General features: G+C 37.4%; 1 protein-coding gene across 3 annotated transcripts; it reads left to right on the top strand.

The window, feature by feature from the left end:
* The first annotated feature begins 242 nt into the window (after window positions 1–242).
* Window positions 243–24,929, top strand: LOC145492984 (uncharacterized). Of its 3 annotated transcripts, none has more exons than XM_081472379.1 (25): window positions 243–607; window positions 5,894–6,080; window positions 6,536–6,666; window positions 6,820–6,920; window positions 7,037–7,131; window positions 8,051–8,247; window positions 8,362–8,440; window positions 9,175–9,280; window positions 9,758–9,841; window positions 10,711–10,860; window positions 11,007–11,126; window positions 11,982–12,061; window positions 12,615–12,681; window positions 13,041–13,165; window positions 13,944–14,015; window positions 14,739–14,811; window positions 17,474–17,581; window positions 18,142–18,204; window positions 18,805–18,902; window positions 19,350–19,440; window positions 19,607–19,686; window positions 21,313–21,487; window positions 21,783–21,915; window positions 23,047–23,124; window positions 23,351–24,929. In XM_081472379.1, exons 1-25 carry the CDS (start codon window positions 402–404, stop codon window positions 23,478–23,480), a joined length of 2,829 nt encoding a protein of 942 aa, XP_081328505.1. In that variant the 5' UTR covers window positions 243–401; the 3' UTR covers window positions 23,481–24,929. The 3 variants fall into 3 exon arrangements, with proteins under 3 accessions (XP_081328505.1, XP_081328522.1, XP_081328514.1); XM_081472388.1 differs by lacking the exon at window positions 243–607 and adding an exon at window positions 1,463–3,585; XM_081472396.1 differs by lacking the exon at window positions 17,474–17,581 and having other exon boundaries at window positions 244–607.
* Window positions 24,930–24,937: the final 8 nt, after the last annotated feature.

Here is a 24,937-nt window from a genome sequence, read left to right as displayed (position 1 = left end):
AACGGAATCCCAATCGCTTCGGCGCGGCGGCTTATCAGTGACGAGCCTGAGTTCACTATCGGAAAACCGAGGCTATTCACTAGTTTCGTCGAGATCCGCATACCACCCGGATCGGGGATACCAGATACCATTACATCTTTTTGGCATGTACCAATTCTGTTCCTTTCACTGATTGGCCGGCTTTAGCCAATTACTGCAAACCAATCAAAACGTTTGGTTACGCGGGCTGTTCGTGATCAAATAAATGGCTCTTCGGATTAGTGGCAAGCGTGAAAAGGTTCCTATGAAACCAGCCATCCTATGAAAAATGTCACGGCTTGAAAGCCTGCAATCTTTCAGATTAGCCGCGTACTTTCGAACATAGCAGCTTATGATAAGCTTGATAATAACGAGATCTAACAATGCTCCTACTGGCAGAAGCTGGGCGCTCTTTGAACAAAGATTTGACAAGTCTCTTTCGGCACAACCTTCAAACGCCTCGCGTTCTTGACCGGCTTGTACACGAGCTTCACAGTGATAAAGAGCTGTGCAGTTACTTGTTTCTTAACCATCCCGGCTCGGAAGACATGCTGTGGGGACTTATGAACCTTTTGACGGAAGATTCCCGGTAAGCATGAGTTTTGTTTATACTCACGAACAGCTGAAACTGTGAAAGGTCTTCGTTTACAACGCTTTCGCGCAATTGTAAAGCAGTTTTTCAATGGGGAGCAAGTACTAAACAAAATTGTGAACCAACGGAACATTGTTAAGATTTATTTCAAAGCAGTTATGACACAGCGGGTCGCGAGGGTGATGTTAATGAGAAGATTAGTTAACCATTGTGTTCATTTGACTTGTTCGGAATTAAACAGCAGCTAGAGAGAAACGAGATAGCTTACAAGATGACCGAAGCTGTAGTTGACTATATTCATGTCCCTTTTAATTAAGCTATTTTGAAAATGAACGCTGTCTCTGTTGGGTTAATCTTTTATCAATCCCAAGAAACACTACCTTGTTTCAGCAAACAGCCTTACAAGTCGCGAAATAAATAATTATGAAAATTATGATTAAGCTTATTTGAACGGTGTTTTCAGTATAACTAATATAAGCTTACTGTTAGCTTAGAAAGTAATTTCGGAGGATCCATAGCTAAATTTCTAAAATAGCCCTGAGCATAAGCTTATCTGCCGTTTTCACTTTAATACTTGCAGGAGATTCTGTTGCTACGAGTAATGACAGTTTGACATTTAATTGATTTTTCCTTCGATTTTTGTAAGCAACAGGAAATTTGACAGTAAATGTTAAGCCCAAGGTTTTGTAATATTTACTTTATTTCCATCCACGATCTTTTTCGTAGATAAGCTCACAATTAGTCTTTTGTTAAATTTCAATGATTTAAATAATATGGACAGGGTTTATTTTCATTTTTGGAGCTTAATATCTTAAAATGATTTTCCCTTCTTGTGATAATTATTGTAATTAACACCTGGCTCTTCAGCTTGGTTTGCAATAGACATTTCCTGTGGTTATCAGTTGTAAATAATTTTTTGTTGTTGCCAAACTGTAGGCAAAATCTTTTTCTCTTTGTCAGTTCCTGAAAGGTGTTTGCAATGACTTGTGAACACTATAAGCTTGCATCTTACTCTGCCACTTTTCACAATTCTGAAATTTTGCTGTATTTAGAATGTTGTGTTTGTTTCCATGGAAACCACAATAATTCATTTTCCCCTTTTTCACCATAATGAACATTGTTATCTTAGTTTCACTGCATTACTGTATTTGGATGGTGGATGAATTAATGAGACTGTTTGTGATAAATAAAACCCTGGCCCATTAACCCCAGGGACAAAAGTGAGAGTGAAAGTGAGTTGTGAAAGAAACATAACCAAATCAGCTGGAGCTTATTCAAGGTGTTAAGCAATGGAGTCACACACAAATTACATCACGAAAATTTAAACCCCGGTGTGACTCAGACAAACAAACCATTCCATGGGTTACTTCTTTGAGAGCGTCGTATGGAGCAATGGCTCTTGCGAGCTGTTCGGCGCAGTACTCAGCAATTATTTACACAATTTGATGACCTCTGTAACTCAAAATATCAGAGAAAGCCCACAACATGCACCTTGGAATATAATACAGAGTTCGAAGGCAGGCAGCAAAATATGATGGGCTTCTCATGTATGAAGGCTGTTTATGTATACACTCCTAACGTCCATAGCAGAAAAAAATATTGTCATTGTACCCTACATTCAGGTGTATCGCTCACAAGAAAGCCAGCAAAGAAATACCACAAAGAAATACTATAGATCGGATCCGATTTGTTGCCCCGCCATATAAATGAAACTGACCTGCTCTGTCTTCACATATAAAATACAGTTTTAGCTAATGTGTTATTTATGCTACACGTATAAATAAAATATCACGAAATCTCACCAAACATCTATGAAATATATGCAGTTGAGGTCCGCTCACAGTCACAAATTTGTTTATGTGGTCAGATAAATGGCTCTTTTAAAAACTGGGTCCTCCTCTCCAAATTGCAAAGTACACGTTATTCCTAATTCTGCCATGCATTTGGAATTGTCTCAGGGATAATAATTATACCCTCCTGTTCTATCGTATTTGTTTGAGCGGACGGCTTGGGTTGTCAAATTTGGGAATTTCTGGCAATAAGTCGGCTGATAAGTCTTCCCTTCAAGACCAGGATAAACAGCAGATAAGTTCTTTTGTAACATGTTTCCATGTGAAGAATTGTGATCAGCCGGTCAGGACAGTCGTGCTAAAAGTTCTCAACTTCCAATTCATGAAGGTTTTGTGATCTGTCAGACTGCCACTGCAGCTTTGCAAGATCCTCGTGCAATTTGTGACATTTGGTCTCTTTTCTGGATACCTTGAATCCATTTTACACTACCCTCAGCAGCAGTGTTTGCTTTCTAACATTATTCTAGTCTAGAATACAATGTACTCATACAAAGTCTTCTACTGGACTGTAATTCTTGTCTGATTCATTTAGGGGGTCTCTGGTGATGTAATCTATTTTTGAGTTATTTTTTTGTAAAAAAATACCTCTTAGTCGGTGCGTCGGGTATGTTATGGACGGGTCAATGGGTGAGTGAGTGAGTGAGTGAGTGAGAGATGTATGTATGTCACACCAATCAGATTGGATCTACTATGAACAGCCAATCAAATTTCTTGTTGTAAAGGTAAATGGTACGTGAGAAACACAAGGTATGTATAAACACAAGGACTTTGGTAATTGAAAAATAAAGAGTGACATGTATGTTGCCGGTTTGTGATTTTTAGTCCGGTTTGGAGGGGAGTGTGACAGTTACATACGTACATTGGGTTGTTTTAGAGTGCATAATTTTCAGTGTAATGGTGGCTAGTTATGAATAAGATGAGTCTTGAGTTTTGAAGCAGTTCATGAGTAGTAGGCAAATGACACGAGATATTTTTATTTTTAATTACAAAGGGTAACTTGATACTTTTGTTTTTCACAAGGAGTTAATTCAATTAGAGGTCACGAATCGTCGGTTCTAATTCTTAGGACATGTCTTAGAGGAGACGAGACTATTTAGATTTGAAGCAGTTCTAACGTTTACAATAGTAAGTGCAGGTAATGATTGTTTTGTTCTTATTGCATGCAAATATAACGAGATATTTTTATTTTTTAGTTACAATGGGTAATTTGACACTCTTATTTTTCACAAGGTAGTAAATTCAATTAGAGCTGACGAATCGTCACCACTTGTTCCCACAAGATGTTTGCCATTTTTAGTTATAAATGGTACCTCGACACTTTCGTTTTTCATATGGAGTAAATTCAATTAGAGCTTACAAGTTATCGGCTATTGTTCCCAGGATATTAAACAAAAAGAAGCTTTCATTTCTAGAGTGCTTTTACGTCTCTGCAGTAGCAGTTTAATATTTTTATTTGATGGGCATTTTATGACATTCTTTTCAGTCCAATATTTTTAAAGGTAAAAAGTATGAAAACTGTTCAAATGTTCTTTGAAGACTGTGTGGCACCAAGTTAATGTGCAATTTAATTAAATCAGACTTTCAATGTGTCAGAGAGGTTTTTTCTCTTTCTTTGAATTTTCGGTGAAGTAGTGTTGTTGCGTTGTGTTGTGTAAAAAGGGTAAACTTACGACTCGTATAAAATGCGAAAAGTTCTCTTAACTGGAGTATTTTTGAGCAAAAATTCCTCTTGGGGGCTGGAAGGGCTCCTGAGGGGGTACTCCCAGAAAAATTGGTTGGGGGTGTGCGGCCCACTTCCCAAAACCCTTACCCTATTTATGACCAAAATCTGCGATATTCCTTACCCTGTTTATGACCTGACCAAAAATTCGAAACCCTATTTACGACCTGACCCTCAAATCAAAACCCTGTTTCAGACCTGTGTTATAATTAGCTCCCTAGTTCAAACCAATGTTAAATTACCGTAAACATATAAATTTGTGAAGGGCTTTTGTTGATTTTCTTTTCGATAATGATGAAAAAGTGGCTTCTTCTTAAAGCATACCCATATCAAGGCTAGAGTGCAAAAACCGTACCCTATTTATGACCAAAATGACCAAAGTCAGCTAAAATCGATACCCTATTTATGACCAAAACGGCTGAAAAACCATACCCTTCAGGGCCGCACAGACCTATATAGCCCATATAAGGGAGTTCCCCCCCCCCCCCCCAGGGGAAGGGCTACATGATTGGTGAGTGAGGGAGTTATGCATGTGCGCGTGTCAGACCAATCAAAGTGTGGGTTGTATCAAAGAACGAATAAAATTGCCTGTTAGAAAATAAGGTGGTATCTACATTAATCTGGAGACGTGTCAAATTACTGTAGTTTGTTCAGTCAAACATTTTATGGCTTACTATTTAGATATCTTACCATTACCGATGTAACATCGCATGTACATCATAAACTCCCAGTTTCTTTCTTGCTGTACATCGCAACCAAAAAAACTTGTCAAATCAACCAAATCATTACTGTAAACAGTTCCATGAATGTTCCTATCTCCGAGACCTATAGTTCACAAAAAAAATAACTCTTGCACGCCTTGCGTGCCTATGTTTAGAAACTATGTGGAAGTCTATTCATTTTAACAGTTTAGCAGTCTTAGCAATTGGCCTCTGGCAGGTACTAAAGCAGGACAGACACCTACTTGCAATCTTTTTTAAAAGATTGCAGTTAAAAGGGCGGTGAATGGTCCTTCAAAAACCATGAGTTTTTTCTATAAATTTTGCAGGTCTTGCAGTCTCATTTCTTTAGCAGTTACTGTATGTGTGTCTGGCATTCTCGATCTTTTGCAAAGCTGTCTTGGAATCTCATTTATTTGCAAGGCTAAGAAAGTCTTGAAGTGCAATTTATTTGCACTTTTTTGTAAGTGATGTCTGAATGTCTTAGAGAGTGAACATCTCACGCTCACATTTAAAACATTTTGAAGTCTCGGTCTTGCAATTTGAAAAGTCAAAATGTATCTGGCTTTCAAAGAGAAATGCTAGTTTAATGCCTTCTTGCAAAGTCTTGCATTTACCATTCACTACCCCTAGCTAATATCAAGCAGGTTTTTACTTTAATACCCTCCTACTTGTTTTTGAGCACAAAATGTACTCTCAGGCACCATTACACTTTAAAGATTTTCTTGCCAATTACATTACATTTGAGACCTGCATGTGTTAGGTCATACTGTTGTGTCATATGTGCACATTGAAATATAAAATTATGAATAGCGCAAATGTGAGTTAAGTTTAAGGTAGATTTCCACCATCAGTTACCAAAGAAAATGAAATCCTGGGACTTTCAGGCATGATCCTAGACTAAGGCTATCCGGCAGGCTATCCAATTAAATTTGAGCCAAGTTGTCATGATTATTTTGAGATTTTGAAGCGAGTACACTATTCTGACTTGCAGGACTGCTGGTAATGCATCATATGTGATTGGGACACTGGCTGAGACAGACCTGGGAAAAAGGAGAATTGTTCACATATGCACAGACAGAGGAGACCAAGCCAAGAAAATCTTGCCAGCGCTCACCAACATGCTGGACATGTCTGAAACTGAAACTGTCATGAATGCTGCAGGAACTATGGGAACTCTGGTATGGCCATGTGAGACAAACTCATATTGAGTATCACTATGGGCACTCGACATGTGTTTGTTATCAGATTGATCAAATTCAAATACAGTAAGCTTATAGGCTGAACTCAACTCATTTATTAAGATTCTGAAGATGACTTCAGCTCAGGTTGTCGCCAACAACAGTTCTTTTCAGAACTACCATTACCCCGATGATCACACTACACAAACTGTCTATTTATTACTTACCAAGTATGAACAGAAGCTGAACCCAGGTGGTGTCTATTGTATTTAAGTTGTCTAAAATAACTCTATTGGTAGAAGTTTCTGCTAATTTTTAAATTTGCGAGGCTTGGAACATAAGTAGTAGGATTATTTATACACAACTGACAGCTCTTGTTTTCATTACTAACATCATGGCAAGTGATTGAAATGATTTGACTTAAATTTCTTGTGGTCTGAAATTTATTTTACCAGGCAGAAGATGCCGAGTGTCGCATGTGGATGCTACGGGAGGACTGTTTGGATGATGCTATGATCAAACTAACAAACTTACTATCTTCCAAAGACATGTGTACGGCTAGCAATGCTGCCTTGGTCTTAGCCAGGTACATATTAAAATGACCTTTGAAACCTGTATACATTTGTAGCTAAGACAAAAACAGTAACTTAGTTTGGACTTGACTAAAGTTCATTTTAGAATTCCAGTTAATGAAAAAAAAAATCTGAGTTTGAATTGAGTTTTCCTTGTTTAATCTCAGACTGACAATTGCTGAGGAAGGATGTGCCAGGATTTTAAACCACCGAAGTTCCACTCATACCTTAGTACAGCTATGCAAAGCATTAGGAGCTGATGAGACAGGTACAGATCAGTATTTTGGAAAAGAATGAGTCTACATGTATTAAACTTTATGTACAAGCGGAGTTAAATTATCCTTGGTTATAATAATAATTTATTATGATTTCATTCAACAACAGGAAGAGGAATGAATGCTGCATTTGCCATCGGGAGACTGTGTGATTTTGAAGCTGGATGTAAAAGGATTTTATCTTTGAAAACATCTGATTCAATGGTATTTAGGATATTATTATATTTTATGCAATGCAGTTCTATATATAATAAGTATTTTTCCATGGTTTGAAATCATTTTGAATTCAATTTGATATACATGTATCTATTAATGTTTGTTGTGGGGGGCGCGGTGGCCTCATGGTTAGTGCGTTCATCTCCGGATCGAGCGGTCCGGGTTTGAGCCCTGGCCAGGGACATTGTGTTGTGTTCTTGGGCAAGACACTTTACTTTCACGGTGCCTCTCTCCACCCAGGTGTATAAATGGGTACCAGCGAACTTAATGCTGGGGGTAACCCTGCAATGGACTAGCATCCCATCCAGGGGGGAGTAGAAATACTCCAAGTCGCTTCATGCTACAGAAACCGGGATAAGCTCCGGCCTGTTGGGCCACTTGGCTCGCATGCAGACTTTACCTTTACCTTACCATTAATGTTTGTTAGCCTTAGAATGATTTTATAGAACAGGCAGCAAACTACGTACTTTAATAGTAACAATCATTCAAAAAGGCAACCACACCTCATTTCTATGTTTCTTATTGAGCTGGGTTCAGTGACCTTCCAAAGCATCTGCAATCCATTGATAAATTAACTGATTGCCTAAGTGTATTGTGGGAAAAAATATCTGACTACTGTTTGTTTTTGTCTTTTTTTTTTAATGGTCTTTCAGTTCGTAGATAGTTGGCTAGTACTGTCTGGCCATTTGTTACTCTTCTTTATTATTGACTATGATTGTGGAGAGCTTGTGGACACCTTTAATTCGAGGACACTTCCAGTTGTCCTGAGAGTGTCCCATTAAATAGTGTTTTTAGTGTACTGAAAATATTTGTCTGGTAATGAAGCATCCATATTGGCCAACATATTTTATTGTATGGCAAACTGGACCATGGTGGCTGAAAAGGAACATTCAACTTTTTCAAACAGATCAACTCACTTATTGACATGCTGCACTCAAGTGACTCTGGATGCTGCAAGAATGCTTGCTTTGCTTTGAGCTGCATTGGGTCCTTAGCTCAGGGGCATCAGCGACTACGAGAACATGAAAGGATCAATGGTGTCGTAGAGGTGCTTTGTTCTCTCCTCGCTTCTAAGGATGAAGAAAGCATATGGTTTTCATCCATGTAAGTATTTTTGACTGGTGACATCACCACCATGTTTCTCCTGTTACGTTTGCATTTCTCCTATTGCCACCACTTGCTACCTCAGTGTTATTTCAATGTACTGTTTCCTTCAAGGATGCTGCATACTTTTGCTTGCCAGAAAAGTGGTTGTTTGTTTTTGAGGACTCAGCCTAATGTAGAGCAGTCATTGCAGGTGGGTCATTACTTGTTTCTTTAATCTTTAGTAAAATTGAAGAGCGATGCCTCAAAGCAGGGCTGTGCTCTAGAGGCACCTGGGTGCCACAGGTGACTAACTTTTGCTTTTGGTTGACTGGAAAAACTTACTTTTTTCATATAAGCTTAAGTGCTGGGCACCCAGGAGTTCATGGTTGGGAACCCTTGGGTACTTCATAATTTTTCTCAGACCACAGCCTTGCCTCAAAGTTATCTTTATTCTGAGGCTGCATGGAGAAGTGACTAAAACTATTTTGAAGTTACGTGTTTGGTTCATTCAAAATTGTTTGTTTAATAAACACAATGAAAAAGGAAAAAGAAAATTAATAAAAGTTCTATAAGGAAAGTTTAAATTAATGCCTTAATTAAGAATAAGAAGAACAAGGGTTTATAAGTCAAATTCTCCCATATGAGGTTATACATTTGCAGGGCTGTGCTCTAGAGGCACCCGGGTGCCACAGGTGCCTAACTTTTGTCTTTAAGCAACTGGAAAAACTCACTTTTTTCATATAAGCTTAAGTACTGGGCACCCAGGATTTCTTGGTTAAGAACCTTTGGGCTGCTCTTAATTTTTCTCAGACCACAGCTTTGCAAAGTCACTTAAAATCTGGGATTTAAATTCCCCTTTGGAATATCATGATATCCTACAAGAAAATTTGGGAAGAATGTAAAAAGGTTCAAATAAACTAAGCTGATAATTTTGCTCTTTGGTAGGATCTCTTAGAGAGACCAAGCCTGAAAGAGGATACTAGAGAAGAAGCTGAAGCAACTTTAGCAATTTTGGAAAAATTGCCTAAACCTACACCACCTAATGTTAAAGGTTGGCATTTGTATCAATACAGTCAAAGATTAATGTTGTAATTAAAAAAGCATTGTCTGTAAGATGTGACTTCCATTGTTTGGGTCAATCCTTAGAAAAGTTGCATAGTATATTTTTAAGTTTGTGCATGAAGTTACCAGACAGACAGACAAAGGTAAATACTGACAATGTAATCTGCCTATTTTCTAACTTACACATCACTTTGATTTGTAAAGTAACTATAGTAGGAGGAAGATCTCTGTAAACTCATTGTAGTTTTCCAAAGGAGATCCCCAAGTGTATCAGGTATATTGTAACAGATATTAATATTATAAATATTACAACTCTAGCATGGCAAACTGTAGTCTGTCTAATTGTTTGGCTGGGTGTAGACTTGAACATTAGACTCGAACATGGCATATGAGAGTTAATAGGTCAACTTTTTCTATAGTTCATTGCTGTCTATTAATTTCTTGAATACATTTGTTTTGTGTTAAGTGGAGAGTGCCTATAGCATTATTGTGACCTGGGATGCTATTCATCCCAAGAGTGGACTTGATGTTACCTATCTGCTTTTTCAAGGTAAGGTCAAATCTCTATGATATAGCTGATTTGTTTTAATTTTGTGTGAGCCTTGTGTCAGATTTCCACTTGGAGAAGCAGTTTTGAGTCTTTGTTTACATTAGGTAGTTAATCTTGCCATTTACCTTAAGAGATGTCTAGCGTCCAAGCAATGTAGCACATCCAGTTCAAACTATTGATACCTTAGGCCCAGTTCATACGTCGCATTTCTGCTGTGTGGCAGAAATGCGACTGTGGATTCATACGTCGCACTTGTGTCGCATTTAATTCAGAATTTATACTGTCGGGTATGTTGGCCAGCAGAAACGTAGAGTATTCAATATGGCGGACGAAAATACTGAGTGACGAAGGACTTTAATTTTGCGAAAAATTGTCCGCCAATGGAACGAGAAGGAGAAGGTTGAGAACGAAGGAGTGTGTGTGGCAATATGTTCAGGTTGCATTGGGTCGAGAATGGCCAAGTTTCTCCTTTTTCTTTGGCGGGAAAACATTTACGCATGCTCAGTAAATTAACATGATGTATGCATTAGATTCGACACGGCAGAAATTCGATGTCTGAATCGGTGTCGCACTTCTCTCAGATAATGCAACAAGACCAGTCGAACGTGCGGCAGAAATGCGGCAGCCGATTCAGACGTCGAATTTCTGTCGAATTTAATTCGTTGAATTGAATTCGACACGGCAGAAATGCGACTATGAACTGGGCCTTAATCCCTATATTAAATTAAAGCTTATAGAGCTGGCTATCATATACTATACCACAAATTTTGAAATAAAATGAATTGTCAAATTTTTCACGACCTCTGGTCTGAATCATTGGGATACTGAATACTAGATAAATCATTTGTTGTTCTCAATTGATTGTTCAGATGGGAAAGTGGTTTACTCTGGTCCAAGAACAAGTTACATAGCAAGTGATCTTACACCAGTCACAAGGTACAGTTTCCATCTGCAAGTCTCTACTGAAGGAGATGATAGTCCACAAAGCAAAGTTGTTTCCGTCATTACTCTAGAATCAGGTAAATTTGAGACATCAACTGTTTCATTTCTTGTTAATATAAGCTGTGTGTAGACAAGTTTTAAATATTGAATAGTGAGCATTTTTCAGTGGTTTGAACTTTTAGTAACATTCATTATATTGTTATCATGGCATCTTGTGTTTTAGTCCCCAGTGCACCCCAATGCCTCAGAGTTTTAAACAAATCCACATCACAAATTAAAATCACCTGGGAACCACCAGCTACATCAAATGGGGTGCTGAAGGGCTATCAAATTGTAGTGAGAGGTAATACTGCCTTTGATTGCCACAACTATGTAGTATAAAGTAAATCTAATTATTATACACTGAAGTCCCATTCTCTAATATTTGGCTAAGGATGCTCCTGGTTATTTTTTACTTGTTGCTGCGGGGGATATTTGTCACTTGTTCAGTAGGGCTCCATAGCTAAAATTATTTTTTTTTTCATTCTGATCACAATTTCCGACTATGAAATAGAGAAAAAAGTGGATAATGTTAAAGAAGATGAAAATGCAGGAAAAAATGCAGGAAAAAACAAAGAACGCAGTAAGTTAAGCTCTCTGCAATGATGAAAGAGCAATAATAATTGATGAATATGAGTTTTTAGTGATGTCAGAAGCCAAAGGCTGAGGCTGTTAACCCTTAACCACCCTTGATTCTTCTGGATATACAGTGTAATGAAAAACTTCATCCAATCAATGAGACGGAAAGACATAAATTTTCCTTCGTGTATAAGTGATAGGCTTTGACCCATTTTATAGCAAAATTGAATTAGAGCTAGGAATCATTTTGCTTTTACATTTTTGTCACTTCTTTGATGAGATTGTTTTCAGCCCTGCCCTTTTGAACAGTATGGGCTTACATTATTCCCTAGAAACTCGATCATGTCATGGTCAAATATTATAAATTAAGCAACTTTAAAGTAAAACATTTTCAGATACAAATCAACAACAAAAAGTAACTCTGTTGTTGTCTTTTTTCAGCTGTGTAATATTGGTTTTAGCCTAATAATGTAACATATTAGAAAGAGAAACTCTTACAACTGATTTTCACAATTTCTAAAACGATAACAGCAAATTTGATGACATATAAACTAATAACTGATGTGCATTAACACTGTAGGTAAGACAACCAGCCTTGAAATCCATGAAAACTACTTCATTCTATCAAGTCTGCCTCCAGACACTGAATATACATTCCAGGTCAGTTTGAACTTTGTTATCTGGCAGCAGGTGAATAAGCATATATAGTATTTAATTTAAATGTGTGACAAGACGACAAGTGTGTGTAAACATTTAAAATTGAAAACTGGCCATTTTGTTGAAGTTGTTTCACCAGTGAACATCTCAAATGTAGAGCTAAATAAGTTTTATATATTTTGTTTGATAACCATTTCTATCCTTTGTGTATATTAATTGTGTTGTTGTCTTTTTATCTGTTTTTTGTACATACGCTGTTTTCTCCCTCACTTTAAAGAGTCTAGATCATCTTACCTGATGTGACTCTTAATCACTGTTCAAACCACAGGGAGCAGGAATCCTATTTGACCACATTTCCAATTAATTTCAACAAACAATTGCGGCACAAATTGGTCTGTTGTTGATTAGAATCACTGTACTGTATACATGTGATCATGCCCTATCCACGACAATGGTTGTTGCCCTTTGGGTGACCATTCCGGACAGCCAAGCTTTCTATACAAGGCAGGAAGTGCCAAGAGACACTATAATAAGTGTCTGTATTCTCTCTTTATAGGTGTTTGCCCTGACAAGTATGGGGCGAGGAGAAGCAGCCATTATTACGACAGCCACTGATGACCTAGGTTGGTGAGAAAATAAAATACATCACATGTCATTTTCAGCAAAAATGATGATGTGCCTGTTTGTTGATGTTGATCATAGTGCTTTGAGCAAGCCCATTCTCTTTTAAAGCATCAATGTCACAATATTTTAAATCATTTTTTGATATACTCTTAAATAAAGAAAACCTCAAAATAATAGTTTCATTAGGTAGAAAAGAACTGGAAATAAACAAGAATAGCTAGACTCATGGACAGTGTCAGGCTCTCTCAATTTTTGATGGATACCTGTCTGTTTTGTTGAACAAAATTAAGCCATCTTGTTGAGGTGGATATTCTGTATTAAAAATAATCTTTCAATTTGTTGTCACACTCCTTTTCAGCATCACATGCTCCACCTAAACCAGTTGTTCAGGTGCTGGGACGACATGAGCTGATGGTAACGTGGGAGAGTCCTCCTAAACCACTTGGAAGAATAAATAGCTATGAAGTCAGAGTTGATGACATGGTATGTTATTTGAAGAAGAAATTGGTTGTTTTAATTTAAGGTGGCTCCCTATAGCTTTATGATTGCACAAGTGCTGAGGAAGTAATCTGCGCACGTTCAAAGGTAAACGTCAGTGTTTTTCAATATTTTATTATGTCAACATGAGCACAAAAAGCAAAACTGACAGTGAGTTTTCTCGCGTTTCCTTCAGTGAAATTCTGTAAAATTTGGCAGATTGGTAGTAAATATTTTACTTCAGTCGGAGCTCGTTTTTCAGGGAAATCTATAAGACCAGATTTTTTGCAGCGGTAAGAGACATAAATTTGAAAATATCGAAAAAACTGCCTTTACAAACCCTACTTTTTTCGTGTTTAAAATTCGTATCCTGCTGGAAGCGATGTGATGTAAAAATTTTGGAAGATTTCACCAAAGGAAATTCATGAAAATCACAAATAAAGCCATAAAAACAGTAAAAAATGCATTTGTTTGGGCATTTATAATTTAAGACTAAATCCCAAACTTTTAACAGAGATGGTAGCAAAACACTATTTAATCTTTGCTTATTACATGTAACAAGTTTGAGAGGACTAGGTGTGAAAGTGAATGCAAAAACAGCATTCAAAACATAACACTTGCGCAGGCAACGCCATAAATGATTACCTTATGGAGACACCTTAAGTCACTATGTTAAATATCTCTTGGTGTTCTGCTGTTGGCAATTTCTGTCCCTAAATAACAAGTGTACTGTGAGTTATAATTCAGAGTTTGATTCAGGACAAGGTACTTGATTTTGTCACAGGTGTTTTACAATGGAGTAGAAAAGAGCTGTACGGTCAAGTCCCTTAAACCCAACACAGAGTACAATATCACGGTAAGCTTATATCAACTCTGTGATGGATGCAGGAAGTTACTTGTTAACTGTCGGTGGGAGGGAAGAGTGGAAAATCTTTATCTTCCCTGACTTCTTTGAGTGATTATTATTAGTTAATTACCAATACAGGTAGTTCATTGGTAAACTTGACAATTCATTTTATTTCAAAATGTTTGGTACAGTTTGATAGCCAGTTCTATATGATATGGAGTCTAGGTATCTACAGTTTAAACTGGATGTGCTACATCACTTGAACGTGAGACACCTCTGAACGTATGTGGTAACCTTAACAACTTCAGCTAGCCATTTATGGCAGAAAGTTATGTCACATACATGTTAGATGTTAACATGTGACATTCTTATGACATGACTTATAGCTTGAGCCATTTACATGAGCACATCCTTACAGCATCAACAACTGTAGGTTGATTTAGAGGGAACAGAAATTGCAGTGGAATTTCAATTTATCAAACCTTTGATTTTTCAAACTTCCCAATAATCGAACAAATTCTTATTCCCCCCCTCCCTTGGTTGAACACTGTAGCTTTACCCTGGCTTTCTCAAGCTATCCGATTTTTCAAACCAATTTTTGTTTCCCTTGGGGTTTGAAAAATCAGGATTCCATTGTATTCATGTCTTTAACATGCATGATGGTTGTATGCTAAAATCATAGCATCTTAATTGGTTCCAGAAATACACTGAGTTACGGTATTTTGTTCTTAGGTTAGTGCATGGTGCAGTGAGGGAAGATGTGAAAGTGTGCCAACTAAGAAAAGAACAGCAAGAGAAGTCTACAGTAAGATATTACACAGCTGATTATGTATACAAAAGAAAATCTGCTTATGTTATGATTGCAGTGAAGTATATTAACAAGTAACCGCCATATCTAATTGCCATTGATAGTATTTTTTCGTGAATCCTTGGCTTTAATGATCACCAAAAACTCTGTACTAAAATGACTGAAAAACTACTGACAACTTAACTACAAACTGTCAACATCTTTCTGAACTCAATATTAGGAGATTTCTTGACCCATCATCATACCCAGTAACTTGTAACTGTACCATGACACTGAGCCCATGACAGAAAAGAAGAAGCACTACAAATATTCCCATAAGTAGTGCAAATCATGCTAAATTACAACTTGGGCTATATAACATGATATAACAACATGCATCAAGTTGAACTGAAGCAACATAAACAAAGCAATAACACAAAATGCCAGTAACTCTATAGGTTGATATAATTTGAAACATTATAACAGGGTTCTAACAAACAAAATTTAATTATATAGAATAATTATTGTCCCATACAATATGGCACAATCTTAACTAACATTCTTAATGTACAATTATTAATTTATTAATAAAAACTAATTACTTCTTTTGTCCTTTTTATTTCAAATAGTTAGCCTTCTTTGTGTTTTAATTAACAATTCCAATTAATTTTCTAATGTTAAAGGAAATTATGTGCTTGCATGTAATGTGAGTTCCTGGAATAGAGAAAACAGGTATTATTTTAGTCTAATTTAAATAAGGTAAATTTAGCTTGAATACCTTAACATGAGTTGTGCTGGTAGATTAAGAGCATACAGGTATAAGCTTATGTAACTCATGTATTGAACTGTAACAATTGAATCAGTGTTTTTTTTAGTTCATTGGACTAACACACAGCCATTTCTACTATTATTATTATGTCATAAGTTCTTATTTGTGATGCCCTCACTTATTTTTGTAACCCACAACAGGAATACATTATTAAGCATAATTCACTGGTAGTATCTGTGCCATCTTTTCTTTTTTCTTTTCTATGTTTCTTTTCATAAGCACTTCACCTGTTTCTTTCTCAACCAATCATTAACGCTTTCAATTTGGCTTCTTTAACTTAAGAATCTTCATTAGTCGTTGAATAATTTTGAAGTTCTGTATTATATAAGTATTGCCCATTCTGTAGCAAACAACAAATTGCTTAGTTCCTTGCCCCCAAGTGGGGGATAGGGCCGGAAAACAAATTAGTTCTAATTATATCAAGAGGATAGTAAAGGTTTCCTTTACTCCATTAAGGTGAGAAGAGGTGAGTAGAGGGCAGTAAAGGGAACATCTTTGTGAACTATAAATGGCCTCTATTATATTTTGTTCAATGTAAAATTATAAAAAAGGGTGGATATATACAATGAAGGGTTTATTACTGACAGTTATCAAATGTTCAGTGTCGTTGGTATCAAGTACTCTTTGATTCCCAAGTGTGGCAAATCTCTTATTTCTCATTAGACTACGAGTAGTCCCTCTTTGGCTTAGTCCGTCATGCGTGATGCAAGTGAAAACCACGAGAAAAAAATGGCTGCGCAAAATCCTGAGGACAAGGAGCCCCCAGGATTTTTTGTGACCATTTTTTTCGTGCAGTTTTCTTTCGCGTCACGCACGATGGACTAAGCCAAAGAGGGACCACTCGTAGTCTAATTTCTTGTTAAATTGTTGATCAAATTATTTGTTGTTATGCAGACAGGTGATGACAGGAACTACCTTATTACATGAAATTTTCACGGCACGTTTATGTCAAGATTTAAAAAAAAGCTAGAAAACAGTCCTTAGAAAATACGCATACTGATTGGTTAAAAATTGTGTTTCTATAACTTGATAGAATCACAGAACTAGCAGGAGCTGTTGATGTAATGATGGCATGAGCAAAGAGAATTTACACTTTGACAATCAAAGTTAACAAGTTGTTTTCCTTTTTTTGTCGTGGTGTTTTCTAAAAGAAATAGAAAACATTTTTTCGTGTTTCTTTTGAGTTAAAGAAACATTCGTGAAAGGTGGGAGAACTTGAAAAAGCTGTGGAAACACTTGACTGTGGCTCGTGTTCCCACAGCATTTCTTGTTCTCCCAAACTTTCACTCGTGTTTCTCTAACTTGATAGAAACACAGTACATGTTTTCTATTTCTTAAATACGAAATTAAAGTGACGCAAACACTAAGTGTTGTGAACATATCATGACGTGAAAATCAAGTTACTCACCTTATTTTACTGTTGACATATAGTCCTGTCATTGCATTTTTGGTAATTTTGATGTTATTGTACCTTTGATAAAATTGGTTTACTAAGTTCAAGGACCTGGTAAAGTAACATTGCCAAGGAAATAAGCTGTGTGCTACTCAAAAACGTGAAGTTAAAATGATTCAAAGTACAAACTTTCACAAAATCACAGAATTTAATTGTTTCAAAACAGAAGCCCTTCAAAATAGCAAAATAAACATGTTGTGAAAATTTCATGTAGTAAAGTAATTAAAAGTTTTCAACATGGTGATGCACCAGCAAATTCTCTGAAGTGACACTTTAAGAAATGTCTGGCAACAATTAAGGAGAATCAAGACTTTGAGCTTGAGAGTGAAATGGTTCAGATGTAGGCACATAATATGTTGTTCTCTGCACTGACACTGCACATGCACCTTTTTTAACAGACCCTTTGTGCACAGCGAAGGGCTCAACAAGGCAGAAAAATGCACGTTCTACAACAAAGACAACTGCTTCAGCTGCTTCTAAAGCTACCACTAAAACAAAAGCTAAAGGTGCTGTTTATATAGATAGCTAAATGAAAAAGTTAAATTCAAATGCATAAAGTAAAGTACAACAGCACCATAAAAATAGAGTTCATTTCCGGAATTGAAACTGCTGTTTGCCATTTATTAATTAACATTAAATAAACGTGTTTAGATAAATAATAATTTTATTCCACTTGACATCACCGAGCTCTGATAAAATTCAGTGAAATTGATCATTATGATGTGAATAGTTTCCAGCAGGTTTTTCTGACATTAAATCTTTCTAGTCTAATTGTTTAATCTTCTGGTCATTAATCAGCAATAAAGAACTTAGATTTTGGACAACTTCTGTCCACATGTTAATAACAACTAATATTAAACTGAGTGACATCTCTGATAATATTATTTACTTCCATTGAATCGTTGGGAATAAATGGTACAAACTTCTTTTTATTGTAAATTTAATTACCACTTGTAAATTTGACACACGAGGGATTTTTTTTTATTTTTACCACTAGCTAGGGAGTTAAAGACAGTGTTATCTGTTGTGGTGCTGTTTCTAATATTTTCTGAATAATTTATTGTAGCTCCTACGAGAAAACCTTTGTATCCTTATGAAAAGAAAAATGTGCCTGCCAAACAGGAAAAGGGTAAGAATGTTTTAGAGGAAGAGCTATGTTGTAAAGTTTTCGTTTAATCGTTAAATAGGTCTGCTCTAACATTAACTGTAGAAAGTGCAAAGGAAATTTAATTCAAACAGGTGCCCTAAAATAAAGGTTAGCAAGGTCCAGACATAGGTATATAGGTAAATAAATTGTTGTTAATGGTGAGTAAAGTTGGACTCTAGTTGTGTTCCTGGGTGGGGTACTGTAAGCAACTGTACTTTCATGGTGCCTCACTGCGCTCAGGAGTATAAATGGGTGCTGGGAAATTGTTTGGGCAACCTGAGTGACACACAGGCTGTGACACAACTGCATTGGACTATCATCCCATAGCTTCCCATCAACAGTCTTTCACTTCATGTTTCTGGACAAGCTGCCTGTATGAACCAGTGGCCTCATTCGGAAACTTTTTATCTGTATTGAGTTCCTTGCAAGGTGTTTAAGATTATCAAACAGTTGCACTGTAGTTATTTTCTACTGACAGTGAATTACAATGGTAGTAGAACAATGTTCCTTCTTTAGATCTACCATCAGTTTTTTCACGAGCTAGACAAGTTAATTGCTGTATCTATGTATTGCCTTCCTTAGCGCTAAGAAGAGTTAAGACTGCTGATGTTCTGAGAGTTCCAACAGCTGACAACTCACAATCAGATAACACAAGGGAGGCAAAAGTCAAGAGGAATGGGGTAAACTTTACTTAATGTTTTTTTTTCCTGTTCTTTTGGATTTTTATTATTATTTTATTTATTTTTAACAGGGACTGTAGTAGAATTTTAGTATGGTTTTTTTAAGTTCATCAAAGTTATATAGCTGGATCACAGGAAATCCATCAATGGTTTGATTCGACAAATTATAAGGATACATCTCTTTGTATTTTCAACAACCATCTGTTTAAGTGTTACAAATACAAAACAGTTGCAAATATACATAACACCAATCTTTTGTAACATTCAACGTGTCATCAAATTTTCCCAACGGGTACTATGAGAAGATGCATGTTAACAAGACTGTAATAAACACACCGTGATTAAGTTTTTGATTGATCGATTGTAATAGAACCAGTTGAAAGACTAAACTGAAAACAAAACCTCAAGCAGAGAATATGTTACACTGTGTCCTACATTTATTTGTAGGTATCGTTGGAGAACAAAAATCGCCCCCACACCACCGTTGGAAGGGATGGTCTGTTAAATGGCTCCCAGCAATTTGCCAAGAAACCCGCAGGTGAAGTTCACATTTTACTCAGATTACAGAGGTTCAGTTACTCTTGAAAGTGATTTCGGGAGCGGTCAATCCTAGAGGACGAGAGACACAACTATCCTTGTTCCCCAGACTTTATCTAAAACAAATGGTCACTTCTCTCTTAACTGTTGTCATCTGCTTTCTGTAGGAAAAAAGACATCTAAGTCCCAGTCCTCCAATTTGTCACGGTCACTTGAGTCCCTGGGTAAAGAGAGCGATGATTCCAAGGTAAGTCAGTCAACACTAGTAAGTAAGTAAAGTAAGTAAGTAAAAGCTTTAATGTGTCAATGTATTTAGTTTTCACTACTAATTGGGGACACAATAACCCCAAAAAAATCAAAATTATTTACAAATAAGTTAGTGCGCTCGTCTCCGGATCGAGCGGTCCGGGTTCGAGCCCTGGCCGGGGACATTGTGTTGTGTTCTTGGGCAAGACACTTTACTCTCACAGTGCCTCTCTCCACCCAGGTGTATAAATGGGTACCGGCGAACTTAATGCTGGGGGTAACCCTGCGATGGACTAGCATCCCATCCAGGGGGGGAGTAGAAATACTCCTAGTCGCTTCATGCTACAGAAACCGGGATAAGCTCCGGCCTGATGGGCCACTTGGCTCGCATGCAAACTTTACAATTAAAATATGTAGCATAGTCCCCTTCGAGGCCCTCATTTGGATCGTCGCACAACAGGGAATCTTTCGAGATGCCCCTAATAACGGGTGGACAGGATACTGGGGGCGCTTTGCTTTGGACCAATTCCGTTTTGAGTTTCTGATTATTTCCAGTGGTAAATGGAACATCATTATCCGTAATTTCTGGTATATACCCAAATTTTCGAAAATTTGTCACCAGGAATTTCTGTTCCATTTGATTTTCCTCCCAGAATTTCCGGAATTTTCGCTTGAATGGTTCGCATTTCGGAATTCAACAATTTTCGGATTTTCTGGAAACCGTTCAAGAAAATTTCCGTGTCATTTGCCTTAAATCCTGTTACATTCCGCGTCACTGGAAATTTTTGGTCGAATGGAAAGCGCCCCAGTACAACACTTGATCTCCTGGATTACTTGGCAGCTGACTGTTGATACACACGGTACTCGCTTACACTTTACAGGGGTCGCAGTAGAGTTTTCAGATAAATGTTTGGAGTTGAATTTCCGCTTTATTTCTAGCGCCCCTACAGTCCTCAATTTTATAGGCGAAAATCTCGTTTTTCTCAGATATCGTTAGTAACTTTGGAGACTTGGAATGTTTCGGAAATCCAATTTCCCCACTATATCCGTATTTGATATCCGATGGGGGCGGGATTTTGCCATTCAAAACATTGCTCCTCTTTTAATAAAGCTGATTTTGTAGAGGCAGTTGTGATATTTCAAAGGTGTAGTATTAAAATAACCATTCCTACAATCCATCAAATATTTTCCGCTCGCACGTGATTGGTCATAACGCGTCACGTGACTGAACATGCTCCTGCTAAAACTGAGGAATATCCAAGTGATATTCCCCAATCTGCGTAATGCAAAAAATATTTGAGGGAAAATAATCGCAATAGCCCTCATTTGACTTTAAAAATATGATCGGTTATTTTTGCTTGAACATTGTCTGTTTCTCGAAGTTCACAGTTTTCGCCGATATTCCCCAATTTTCATGTTTTTTTTCTCAAAGCACACAGTTTTCCGAGAGCGTAGCTCGAGGAAAACTGTTCGCTTCTCGGAACAGATAATGTCTGCGGACAAATATCCGAGCGTATTTTCGCGCCAAATTGGGGGTATTGTTTATATATTGGCGGATTTGCCTTTAAACATGAGGAGTTTCCACTGTATATACTTAATGTGTGATACATGATTTGGTTTTATTCAGGGTACAAGTAATGCGTTAAGTGAGCCCAGCTCGACATCATCAGGGAGTGTTGAAGTTAAGGATAGAAGGGCTGTGAGTGACGCTGCTCAAATAGAAATTGGTAAAAAGCTAACCAAACGAAACTCTCAGCTAGGAGGATCTGCATCTTCCTTGACAAAAGACAAGGCTGGAAAAGGTCAGTAGTGTTTCTCGCTTCTTTTCCAGTTCATTCAAGACATAAACCCCTGAAAGTCGACCGAAAAATTCGACACTGGTGAATTTATAATAATTGTTTGTTTTGTTTGAATTTCTCTAAGAAGTCACTAAATATGTAAGATCTTTAGGGTCGATGAATTTCAGGCGATTCTCGAGCGGTGGAAGAATTGAGCGGGCATAGATGGACGTCTGTACACTTGTGTTGTTGTGTCGTAAAGCAAATATCTGGAGTCAAATTAAGCGTTTTTATAGAATGGGTATAATTCTTTGTCTAGGTTCCACAGTGGTAAGAAGGTCTAGTCTTCCAGGCAGCGGACTGTCTAATCGCAAGTCTTCCAGGTCCGCCACAGTTAAAACACCACAAATAATGATTGGACTGGATTCTCCAGTCACTGAGGACAAACAAAGGTAAACTTGGTAGCAATCAAGGAACTGCTATTTAATTGCACAATCTAGTGTTTTTCTGATGAATGTCAAAGTAGCAAGCTAGTCACCGTGGTAGCTAAAACGTAGTTAACCAATTAGAAGGTGCAGCAAATAACGTAATCGGTGGCAAGCGCGAAAACAGTGGCGTCAGTAGAATTACGGTGCACCTGATTGGCCGCAGAGACAGCATCTTAGCTCTGATCGGCTAAAGCATAGTCTCTTTACTATCCTTTACTATCCATGGCTAAAGTATGGTGCACGAGTTCTGTTAGCCAATCACAAATCCAAGAAGGTGTAAGACAGAGAGAACTTAACTTAATTTTACAAGTAATTGCTGTTGCAAGTCATCTGAAAAACTCCGCAAGAATGATTTCCCACAGTGGATTTAAGGACGTTCGCGCTAATTGTTTCTGCGCATCCTTTCTGCAAACGCAAATTTACACGCCATGTCATGCATGAGAGCGCGCGCTAAGTAATAAAACGAACAATGATAGGGCAGATGGCCACTGCTATAGCTTTGCCTGGATTTAAAGATCTTGGACGTTCGGTAACCCCTATTTTTCTTTCGATGGATCATTTTCTCTACCGATTTTCTACGTTTAACGAAAAAATTGAGAAAATCTATCGACTAAAAGTTTGAATTTTTTGTAAAACGCACCATCGAATTCCGTTCGTTTTAGCTCTTCGTTTATCTGTGCGACGGTTTCAAATGCCTCTTGAAGGGTTAAGTTTTGTGAAAACTTTGGTAACATTTGGAACGATTTACGCAGCAGACTCACTTCTACAAAATATGACTAAGATCGTTTGCCTCTGTTGACTCACCTTGGATATTTTTAACTATAAACCCCTGTAGACCATGCTGAATTACGTGTGCCAATTTTTCAAAATCAGGATGGTTTTCCACACGCTTTATCTCTGAAGCGAAGTCGGTGACCCCCCAATTGTTTTTTTGTTTTTTGTTTTTTGTTTTTTGCTTTTCTGGCACAAGTAACTCATTATCTGACTGCGGTAAAATTTAAGAAAAAACTATCGACTGGAAAATTTTCGCGCGAACGTCCTTAAAATAGACGATATAGCACAATTTACCTATTGATGTCGTTTTTTGTTCATCAGTGGTTCTTCACCTGCTCAGAAAATGACCAAAGTCACAGACGGTGTTGCTTCATTACAGGTTTCAGCCGGCGGTGATGGGTGAGTGCCTTACCAAGAACTTGAACTTAAAATTTTGTTTGTGTGATTCACAAAATACAGCTAGAGGCTTACAGAAAATGTTAGTGGTTAGTTTTTCAATGATAAAGCCAATTGTAACGTGTTTAGCACGGAGATGCACGGAACTTTAATTCAGGATCGCTTCAAAGAATTTCGCCCTGATTGTTTCAAAATCGTTGCGTAGTAATTTTGTGGCTTTTTGTTTTAGGAAACCCCCGAAACCACCAAAGAAGACTCGGTTTGCTTCCTCATTTAACGAACTGAAGCAGGTGCACAGAAGTGTTCGGACAAACAGTTCAAGGAACGGCACCTCTGAAGGAAGACACGGGGCGCAGTAAGGGCAAGGAGACAGAACGACGGAGACGCGACAGGCTGGGGACTAGGGAGGAAAACAGGAAGAGACCCAGAAGAGTTCCTAAAATCCCTACTCCGTCCTATAAGAGCGGGGTAGAGAGAGCCCTGGAACTTACCAGCTAAAAGGATTAGGGATGACACTGATACTGAAAAGGAGGAGAGGCCAGTTGATCAAACGTCTTGATAATCTCCCTCCCAGAGAAATGCCAAAAAATTCGAATACAAGATTAACTTATTGGTGCGGTTGGTCATGGGTACATTTTCTTCTTGTGCATGGGCTTGTGTTTGTGGCCTATTTATTTTCAAACAACTATAACAAATATTGATCCAGGAGTGGAATACTTCTGCGCAGTGATTTTAATAGATTTTCATTTTGGGTTTATAGTCCACATTGGTTATGAAGTTACAAAAAATACAAATTATTGATCAGCAGCAAGTTATTGTGATTGAACATCCATAGTCAAAGTATATTTATAGAGAGTTGACAATCTTTACCGAATAGGATTTTTAATCTTTAGTTTTGTACAAAGAAAAAAAGAGATTTAAGTCAAAGAGATGATTTATTTATAAAGATCGGATTTATTACTGTTGGCGAAAAATAGCAGTGATTTTAATTTTCATTCAAGTAGATGCGCTATTTTCATTGGTTGTAAAATGTGTGCGATTGTTGCTTATGTTTGGAAATGAGGGAATTGCATTTTAATGGGAAAATAATCTTAAATACTGTAACAGCCTCTTCCAGGCGTCCAGTTAGTTGGGGCGCAGCGCGAAAAGCAATGCGCGAAAACATGAAAAAAAAAAAAAAAAAAGCAGCTAGAGGAAGCGGGTTTTTTTTTATTTTTTCGCGCGCTGTTTTTCGCGCTGCGCCCCAACTAACTGAACGCCAGGAAGAGGCTAATACTGTAATAATTTTAATGTGTGTTTAATACGAAAACTACAGAAAACACTTCTGCGTGTGGAGGTGAATAAAATTAGTCTAGCTACATTGGTTCATTCGGTTTCTCAAAGTGTGAGGGTGAGTTGGAATAGCCATAAGGGTACCTAATCAAATTGTAACATGAGATTGCGAGTACTTTTAAGCTTTCACTTTGTTGCTGAGCTAAAATTGTTATTTGAAATGCACATAATCTTTAAAGAATACCCTGCCTTAGACTTAAATTGATAGTCTTGTATACTTTTGTCACGTTCGATCCAATTCGTGACGGCTTATGCCTCGTTTGCCTCGAAGAGTGACGTGACATGATGGGTACCCTTTCCTTCTCCATACTTAACCTTGGGTTGAATACTTCGTAATTTATTTATAGTTAAGAGTGCTGTCCTCCTCCGACCCCGGAAAATTGTTATTTAGTGTGATGTAAGCAGTTACTCTGTTATTTATTGAGCGGGTTGTAAATTTCATTAAAAGAACCGAAGGCGATGGAGAACTATCAGAACTATTGTG

Source organism: Orbicella franksi, chromosome 1 (genome assembly GCF_964199315.1).
Source record: "Orbicella franksi chromosome 1, jaOrbFran1.1, whole genome shotgun sequence".
NCBI classification, from domain to species: Eukaryota; Metazoa; Cnidaria; class Anthozoa; order Scleractinia; family Merulinidae; genus Orbicella; species Orbicella franksi.
The sequence above is the reverse complement of the archived record's forward strand: the minus strand, read 5'-3'. Positions and strand labels throughout refer to the sequence as shown.